The sequence below is a fragment of the Opisthorchis viverrini genome (genome assembly GCF_000715545.1).
Source record: "Opisthorchis viverrini unplaced genomic scaffold opera_v5_461, whole genome shotgun sequence".
Classification (NCBI taxonomy): domain Eukaryota; kingdom Metazoa; phylum Platyhelminthes; class Trematoda; order Opisthorchiida; family Opisthorchiidae; genus Opisthorchis; species Opisthorchis viverrini.
In genome coordinates this window covers 35,167-45,315 of record NW_008752118.1, presented here as the reverse complement: position 1 = coordinate 45,315, position 10,149 = coordinate 35,167, and the positions used below count along the sequence as shown (strand labels likewise).

The window sequence follows — 10,149 nt, the reverse complement described above, 5'->3', positions numbered from 1 at the left end:
CTTGGCAGCAATTTGGGTGCGCTTCAGTTTACGTGTGCCAGCTGAGGATGTTAGGTTTCAACACTTGAAATGCGCCCAACATCGAAAGTCCAATTTGTTGCGCAGGTGTTACTTTGGATGTAATACTCACTTGTCAACTGAAAATTTTTCGAACTGACAGAACGCTCCACTGGGAAATGATCACTAGGATCCATGACTCAGATCCGATATGAGAGTATAAACGCGCAAATAAGTTGTGTCACATAGCCCTGAGAACTAACAGCACAGTTTCGACCAACCCTACTCCTGTGAGTGAATTAAAGGCACGAATATTTTATTCAAAAATGTTTTTCTCCAAGTCATTTGAGGATCAACACCTACGTGTTTCTCATTTTACTCTCAGGATCTACAGAAGCTTATATATATATAACGTCATTTTGCTCTCGCTCCTAATGACTATGCTAGGACAGAAAAGAACGATTCTCGTACAGGAAGTTCTCGCCTCAACTCACAGCTGTCTTGAGTTCACCTTGATGGAGGCGAACAAACTATTTCGAGCACTGGTTTCTAAGGTCAGACGATGGCGGATATTAGCCAGTCGGCAAAGGCCACGAAAGAAGTTTTCACCAGCAAGCCCATAGAAGCACTATGTGTAGATACGACGGCACTACTCCTTGCAAAACGTTTGTGCAGAAAGAATGAGAAGACCGACGAGCATTTTCGACTATGAATACACTAATTTCCCCAATCTTCACTTTACTGGAACAGCTTCAGTAGTTGCTATTACATCATGTGCTATCTCGATGCCGATGACAATAATGTTCACTCTAGCTGCTTAAATCACTTAGCTAGTTAAACAAGTGATAACAAGGGCCGGACAGGCTACAATCTGGGGAATGCATAGTTGAAACTGAGACGGGTTATTCAACTGATTCACCCAAGTTCATCGCTACTGAATGAAAGAGCTGTATTTCACCACTGGGAATACGGAGCTATTCAATTGACTTGGTGTATGACACTATCAATTTATGGACGATTTCTAAGTAGCGAAGGTGGAAGAATGATTTACAAGTCACAACCATGTTTCAGCCCAAAACTCTTCACTCATGAAGCCGGTGGAGATGTAACCACCTCATATGCACACAGTAATAGATTGATGAGTGGCCTGTGAGTCTACATCCCTCTGAAGATGCGTGAAACGTACATTTTTCATAGTTCCCAATAGGGATGAAACGGCGGTGCATTTCTTGTAGGCTTTTCGACAGTACAAATTCCCAGTGTAAAGTTTTCAATTTACTTCATACTGCTGGAAATGTCGTGTGCGTTGAACAAAATCTTGCATACATGTCTATTGTTTCGAGATTCATTGGAGGCCAGTTAAATAATGCTAGTAAAACTGTTATTTTGTCTTCATTGCCGTTCCCGCATGAGTACACGCATGATTACAGTTCCAGCGCTGATCAACCGGACAGCCCGAGTAGAGAGGTGCACGCTGAAGATGCCAATATTCATTGTAGTTTGTGCAAAACGTCGTTTCGAAATGAGCGTTGGTTGCGGCAACACATGAGGCATCTTCATACTTCGGGAGACGATAAGAATTCCAGAACATTCAGTAAACGACTGCAAGAATCAGAGCTACGGAGGAATCCGTGTCCCATGTGCGGAACGTGTTTTGCGACTTGGAGGGTTCTGTTCCAGCATCTGAAATGGTCGCACGGTGAAGAAGCACGTCAACACTAAGAGGAGTGTGGGGACTTTGTCCTGCGAAAATCATATTTGGATCGTAATTTAAGAATTGTACATAGGAAGCACATGTGTGATCAATGCGGCCGAACCTTCTCTCGATTAGATATTCTCAGGAGACATGCTGCAAAGAAGCATGCCAATCACCGGGACGACAAACGATTTATTGATGAGAAACAGACGGATTAACTACCACACCCACAAATTTATCGTAGGTGTGGACGCTCGATGTAACTTTCTGTTTAAAACCCATCAAATTTCTATCGTCTAGACTGGAACTTGGTTTATTTCTTTTTTTGGCTTATGCTTGTGAGCTACAGTCCACATAATTTGGAAGCTGAAAAAGATCCGATACACTCTGTTTCTGTTTCGTTTGCGAACATGATGGAACCTGCAGTGTACAATAGGGTTAAGAGCGAAATGGCGGGACGAGAATTGAGAGGTCTTGAAATTTATCAATAAAACCCAGCATTAAACTTATAGGGAATTCCGTTTTATTGGTGCCTGAAATGGCACAAGTCAGAAGGTTGCCCATGGGGAACGTCGAATCTACCTGTGTTAGGGACACACGTGCGCGCACAGCACGTGATAACCAAGTTATTCGAAATTGCGCGTGAAAAGTTTGTCGAAACTGTGGGAAATACTCGGAACCGATTGAGTATCCATCGTTTTCGATAACGTTTGGTCTAATTTGGTTGAGCATGTTAAGATGAGGAAATTCGTGAGCGATTGTAAGTGAATATGGTTTACATGAGGTAAACACAGGAATCAGTGTGGTCAGCCAGGAGAAGGGTTGGACCGAGAGAAACGAGGAACACTCGATGATGAAACTGGTGTCCTCCGTGCCAACTGAGAATAAGCTTCGATCGTAGGTCAAAGAATGCAACGGAATTTCGATATTCCATTGAATCAGCCAGAAATTCTGCAGTCCGCCCAACACAATACACCATTCGCTATCTGACGGTGACTTCAACGTTATTCCTTTTATATACATGGTCTATCTACCCAGTCAAATAGGCTCGGTCAGTGGACAAAATCTTGGCGAGTTTCCCTCGTTTGTCTCTAATCAATCACCAGTTAGGCTCCCAGAATAAAATATTCGACGTATCATGCATGCCGCTAATCATCGTTCAAACATAGTAGCCGCATCGCGTGGTCACGTGTTGATGGTCTGCTCGATTGACAAATTCTCAGATGAGGCGTCCAGTTATGTGAATAATTTCACTCGTTTTTGCTAAACATCGATTATTTGTATGGCTCGTGTGACAGTCCTTCAAAAAGACAGGTCCAGTCATGTGATTGATTTCATTCTCTCTTGCTATTTACTGACTACTGATACGGCGTTAGATTAGCCGTTGTGCACGAAGTATTGATCACTGACGTGAAAGGCCGTCCATATATATATGTTCACACATGTTGTATGGATTATTTATGGTGGAGTAGGGTTTCCGAAGGAGCCGTAATTAAAGCTTGCTACTTTAAGAAACAAAATACACGAGAATTGTATAACACATGTTCATAGAATCCAAAATTTATAGATTCCGGGACTGCTTGGCTTTGAATTCAAAACTTTTTCATGTGGGTGCAATGGTTTCAGATTTTCTGGAATCCATCCACGTTCTATAAACATGCTCTGACGGAATTGGGACCTCCAGAATCACGTCTTGATGCGCCTTGGATGCGCGTAAGGATTTACCGACCAAATTGGTTCGACAAGTCAAGTATTAAAGTTCATGAGATAGACGCAGTAAACAGCAGCACACAAGCGAAGTGTTTGACCAGTGGACAGGAAGTACACTAACGATCTTCACTTTAAACGGTTCTTCAAAATAGAGAAAAAGGAATTCCACTGTCTTTTCGACGCACAATGTGCGACAAACTGGAGGTCCTCTGGTTGCATTATATTACAAGTTCAAACACCATAAGTTGTTTGAAGCTCTTTGGAAAACTTATTTTTCAAGTGGAAGTACAAGAAATACTAATTAAGTTTTAAAAATGGTAAACTGTTACAGATATAACGGCTTCTTTTTCTCCGGGATGTCAAACTTACAATCCCTCATGTTATCAGAAATCAACAAGCAGTTCAAGGGGAAGAATTATTCACACGAGGAATTTCAAAAGTTCATTTGTGAATCCGTCTTCTGAGGAGTCAGAAAACAGGTGATCGCCTGAGCTGCATTCCGCGGCCGAAGGATGAGTGTCCCCAGTGAATTAGACCTGTGATAAGTAGCTCGTGGTCGAACGGGGGAGTAGAGAGGTGAACTACTGTAAAGTGCTTCCGGGGCAGGTCAAAATCTTGACAGGTACTTCTTCTCTTTTCTGATTTATTGCAATTCTCTCCGGTGGGACTCTTTAGGTATGTGATGGACATTCATTCTGTTTAAAGTTCAGATTACAAGCACGGACAGCTGCAACGACATGTTCAAATGTCCACAACCAGTAAAGGATTTCAACAAGGAGTACATACCACGAATGAATAGACTGACTCATGGGTTCAAAGCAGTCTATATATCCATAAAGGAAACTCCTCACGAGTTTGCTGAAAGCTCCTCGATAGCCCATGACGGCTTCTCCGTACTTGGGCTCATTAGGTAGGCGCACTCTCCGAGTTTCCTCCAACCTAACGTTCTCCTTCAACCCAAATTGAACTGTTTTCGAGAAAACACCACTCGTTTGATAATCACTTCGGTTTACACGAGACTCAACTGAATCTCTCGTTTATGGCGTTCTACAACTGAATGTGCTGCACACAGGCCGTCTCGTGTTTCTGTTTGCACGATTTTCGAGATATCGCCGTATATTTTTGTGAAGAAAACTACTCACAAGGTTTGGAACGAGTAATATATGAGGTGTCCTGCTGGATACTCGGACTTGCCTGGCAGGACAGGTAAACTGCGTATTCGATTGATATTGATGAATTCACTACAGACACTACATCTCAGCTGTGGAATCTCACCGCGTCGGTGGTTCAACAAGAAGATAACCAGACTGATCAGCTGACGATGTCATGTTTATAGTTCAATAAATTGGCGTGAAAAAACGCACCCATTTTCCCGTCGTACCGCATCAATGAGCTTGCCTATCCGGGTAACCTAGTGACATATTCTGATGTGACAAATCCCTTTCACTAATTTCCATAGAACCGGAAGGAGTTTCCTACTTTTGACCAAATTACTCACTTTTCCCCCAGCGATTGATTGTTATAAAGATGCGGTGTGTCTCTCATTGAAATCCAAAGCCTCCAAGATTTCACCAGTAGTCGTGTGGAATCAACGACCCAAGCGGATTGCTTCAAGTAGTTCTTAATCTTTAACCTGTTACAACCAAGTGGCCAATAAAGCAAACCGTTGTTCCTTCACAACTCTCTCGATTACTTTTTGACACGTGTCGTAAGATCACACGGATCGAAAATTTCAGTCCACGCCGTCAATTTTTGGGTAAAAGACGGGAAACATAATCACCAAAACTCTGCGTCTTCTAACGACACGCAGTGGCATTCTGAAATACTCCGTAGACGTTTGGATAAACGCCGGGATTATGCGTATCACGGGATTTGAAGATGATGCTGAATGACAGCGAGGAACAATTCGTGACGGTCTTGTTCTATTTTAATAAGGTCCGTTTCATCTGTTCGTGGAACAATAAAGCTGATCTGATATAAACGGTTCATCTTACCACCGAAAACGCAAACGTGCGTGTAGATTTGCCTTCGTCCATTCACACGATTCATCGAAATGGGAATATCCCAACATTACAATGCTGTTTTTCAGTTATCAGTGGAACAGAGAAAACACGGAGTGCACTCGGAGTTAACGAAATGAAAAGAGGGCTGAATTTATAAAGAAAGTTTTCAAGACGATAAATGGGATTCAAACGGGACTAGTTTCATTTTAGAACGCCCAGTGTTATCACTCTGTGGATCGGGAGATTTCGATAAGTAGACAAATTTTGAGTCGTCCGTAGGGGCAGTTTCCTTTATCAAAAGGCCTGGGGGAAACGTAAGTTTTTATCAGCATTGCAATCGTAATACATTACAGGGAACTTCGGAATGCCTGAACTTATGGATTTTGCGTCAGCGGTGGCAAATCGATTGTTTCACCACAACCGACTGAACCCTCTGACTGCGTAACATCACATGGCGAGTTTACAAAATACCTCCGAATGAGGACACTGGGAAACAAGCTGTAGGATCTATCGCGGTCTCAATAGGACTCAGATGATGACTAAAATGCTCATGCTGGATGATACTCGATCTGAGGACAATGCATAGACAACTAGAACACAAGGTTGATGGAAACCCGGGGACTGCGCCTACCTGATGAGCCCCAAGAAGGGCGAAACCGTTCGTGGGCTGTCGATGGATTTTCAGCAGCCCTATGAGTAGTACACTACATCGATCCTCACCAGTCTAGTGTTGAATCTAACTTGACCTTACGATAATTCCCCTATTCATTTGATTAATCCGTCTTTGTACTTTTGATCTCTGATTGTTTTTCTTATTCGTACCAACCACCCGCCTTGCCGCAGAGGCCGTCCTCCTTGACATATGTGTGTTGACATGTGTGTCTTCTATGGGGGAGAAGGTCGGTAGCTCAGGTAGCGTAGATTTTCGTCGTCTTGTTCGCTGAGCTGGACAATTCGGTTTCAAACGTTTCATCACCAATCGAGTGGTTGTGCACAACCGCTAACCCACCGGTACGCGCAACTACGCATTGATGATGTCACCCCCATTGGTGGTGAAACATTTGCAACCAAATTGCCCAGCTCAGCGAACAAGCCAACGAACACATGTGTGTCTGTGTGTGAATGTGTGATGCTGACCCACTTACTCATATGAGTCCATGTCCCGTTTGCTCAACCTGACTTGGATTTTCAGCAGCGCTTTGAGTACAACATTACAAAAAGAACTGACTTGACCTGTTTTCTCATGGGTTCCGCGTGATCGCACGTCCAATGAGAATCACGAGGCCGTCGTCGGAAGGAACGACGGCAACCTACGCTACTCAGCCATCATCCCGCTCGCCGTTATTTGGTGTGCGGACGTTGACACTACATTGTGCCGGTCAGTGGCAGACCTGAGAACTTGTTGACGCTACGAACGTGAACAGATGTGGTTTGTTGTACACAATTTCTTACCCCCGTGTGAATACCGTAGGATTACGAACCCAATTCTTCCTTTTAATATTCGGGATTGTCTAACCTACGCGGCACTCAAAGTTCCGTATCGGGAACATGGCTGATTGGATACACACCACCTTTTGGTTCTCCAACACCCGCCCCCTAAAAACCCACACACACACAGAACAACTTCGCCTATAGAAGATACTCATACTCAGGAGGGGATCTCATGGTATGTCTGTGGAGCTCTTCCTGCCCGCCAGTCTTCCAAATTTTCTTCTGTTCAACCAGGTGTGAAACCGCCCAAGGAGCCAGCCTCAAACGAATGCCATTCAAATGTTATCCGAACCCTTCGAGCAAAGCTACGTACCTAAAGTAGGACTGACACGCTTCAGTAAACTGTTTTTACCTTGCTCCAACTTAAAGATTACTCATCAGGTGAGCGGAATACGGTTTTCGGAGTATACACAATATAATCAGTAGTATTGTGTGACTCGGTTGGTCTTCCGTTGTCTTAACCTGTCATTATTTATACACACACACCACCTCAAATGTCTCCCAATGGCGTGCCTGAAGAACCCTGAAACTGAGTGGGCTGGCGAGCCAATTAACATATGCAATTTGACCATTCGAACGATGTTCTCTCGCAGAGAAGCCAGAATGTCAAGATTTTAAACACTTGAAACTTGAATTTCGTTTTAGATCGATAATGAAGTAGTTGTGGAAGGCTTGCCAAATTTGTTAAGCTTATTATAGCTTTAATTCAGGAATGAAATCACGAACGAATACCTGAAGTCATCGCGTCATGTGTGAAAAATATTTTCAAGGCAACTGAATAGCAATCGCAACATGGAGAGACGTTAGCATAAAATCAGTTTACCTCCTTTAATCGAGCTTTCTACCTATCACGTTTTTGAAATTTGTTTATTTTTGACGTTGGTATTGAGTCAAAGAATATATCGTTTGCTTGAATGAGCGGCTTTCCCCATGCAACCGCAAATTAAAAGCAGGCTTTCTACTTCAACTTTACATAGACAAGTGAATCAAATCTATACTGTGACATTATGTAATATACTATAATAAACTAAAAATACAATATAGTAATATGCAATATACTGTATCATAATTTAATGTATTTACTGTAATATGTTATTGGATGTTAGAAGCCAGCCATAGTAAAACGGCCAGTTAACACGTGAAGACTCCTGGTACTGCCGAAGCAATACGCTCCGATTTGTACGCCCCAAAAGATGAGTCCTCACAAAGTCAAGGGTGCTCATGGGGTTAAGAACGTTGATACACACCTACCCAGTCAACTAACTCGGAACTAATCTTCTTCCACAGACATCTTCGCAGATAAATTCCAGTACACCTGAGTGGTGTAGAGGTTACTCATCAGATCACGCGTCACAGACGCTCAAACCACGTAACCATTCCTGTCCCACTTGCAACTTTAGCTGACAACCTGTACACTGCGAATTCTTATCAATTTTTGTTTATGTGGCTACCACTTGAGCAACGCGCCAGGCTTATGAAATTCAACATACGGGGTTAAGTTGTATTCATGTTCTTGCAAGCATCAAACCCGAAGGGACACCCACCCACATCACACACAATAAGAAGGCATACCACTAGGCTCAGCACACACTCGCGCGCAGCGGACAGTAAGTCGACAGAGCTCCGCAAGTCTCCAGGACTAACTACGGAATACGCGTAGCAGCCCTACTGCAGAGAATACGCGTCTCGCGTCCGGAACTTCACTCAGGAGCTCTCGGCAAGTGTCATCAAATGATAAGTCACTTTTTGGCTTATTCTACTTTTCACATTGTATCAATTTTTATCAAGTGTACCTAACCGTTGTATTCATCACATTCTTATAAGACGGACATTTGTTAGTGCCTGTTTCCTTCTGATAATCAACTTAATTACGTCACGACTAGAGCACTAACAATTGGTGAGCCCGACGCGACCCTTATACCATGTCAGTTTCTCCGGTAAAAGATAATTCCCCATCTTCAGTCACATCAACACCCAACACTGACAACACCTCTGTTCATCTTCCACCATTCTGGAGTGATCTGACGAGTGACCCCTACAGCAGTCATATGGAAATCGATCCGTTCATGAACCCGGAAGCGTGCAGTTGTCCTTGAGTTCGATAATCCGGAAATAACGTCATTATTCGTCGCTCTTAGTTTGAAGCAAGTGAACCCTGTCGCCAAATGGTTAGTCTTGTTTCGAACAGGTGAAAACTATTCAACAACTAATCCTGAACAATGTCTGTGTCAAACTTAATTCCTCAAGTAGGATACTACATTAGTGGCTGCTACAGATACTAAAAACATTGGTCTGTACAACAAAACTTCAAGCACCTTTTATCCAGCCTTCCATCTGAAACGCAAACTGGGTTCAGATATACACCGATTTCTTCTATTCTCATAAATGTGCCGTTGTGGTGGATAGCTGAACAGGCAGACCAAACACTTCACTTTGGTGGAAGTTGTGCCTGGCTACAAAATGTTGTCAGGCATTTGAGATCCCACGGAGTATGTCATACACTATGCACCACGTTGACTACGCTGCAAATCTATTAAATGTCGAAGAGTATTCAGAAACTTTGCGAGTAATTTCCTTGATGAAAACATACTGCGAAATCTCGAATATCGTGCCAACTGAATCATGAGGCGGTCTGTGTGCAGCACATTCAGTTGTAGAATATCATAAACGAGACATTCAGTAGAGTCTCTCGTGAACATATAATTGGTTTGCAATGTGTGTATTTGTCGAAAGCCATCCATTATTCATCCAATGACGCGGTTGCTTGCGGGATTATTTTTGTCCACATTCCAACTGTTCTCCGCTGATCTCGAGCCATCCTGATATGACATAGGTTTTCTAACGGGTTCTCAAAATGACCGGGAGTTTTGCTCTTATTAGAGCTCATCAGCCTATCCTCAGCTGCTCCTGGGTATGAACTCAGGAAATCTGGCATGCAAGGCGAAAGTATCACGACAACTCAAATAGTTAATGGGTCACCGTTCGTGGCGTCGAGACTGGCACCCAATTCACCCAAAAATGAATTCAAGGATTTCACGGATTGATCCACAGGATCGAGGCTTTCGCCCAAGTTTCCCGGGTCGGTTTTGTTCTTGTTGGTCAGTGGCTGTCGTTCACCTGAAAGGCACAAGTGAAAAAAGGGTGTGTCACTGCTCTTTATGTTCTCAGCGCGGGGCAGTATGCTCGCCAACGCGAGGATTCGCATAAATAAATGTCTAATAGTGTTTTAAATTGGGTTCGAGAAGGAGCGTG

At 43.3% G+C, this 10,149-nt stretch overlaps 1 protein-coding gene across 1 annotated transcript in view; it reads left to right on the top strand.

Annotated features, from left to right (window-relative positions):
- T265_11195 (hypothetical protein) overlaps positions 1 to 10,149 on the top strand; it is a gene marked incomplete at both ends in the record, with an annotated part of 33,126 nt that overhangs the window by 4,455 nt on the left and 18,522 nt on the right. Inside the window, one exon of the mRNA XM_009177790.1 lies at positions 4,114 to 4,313. Within this exon, the coding sequence (XP_009176054.1) occupies positions 4,114 to 4,313 (200 nt within the window). The remainder of the gene's footprint in view (positions 1 to 4,113; positions 4,314 to 10,149) is intronic.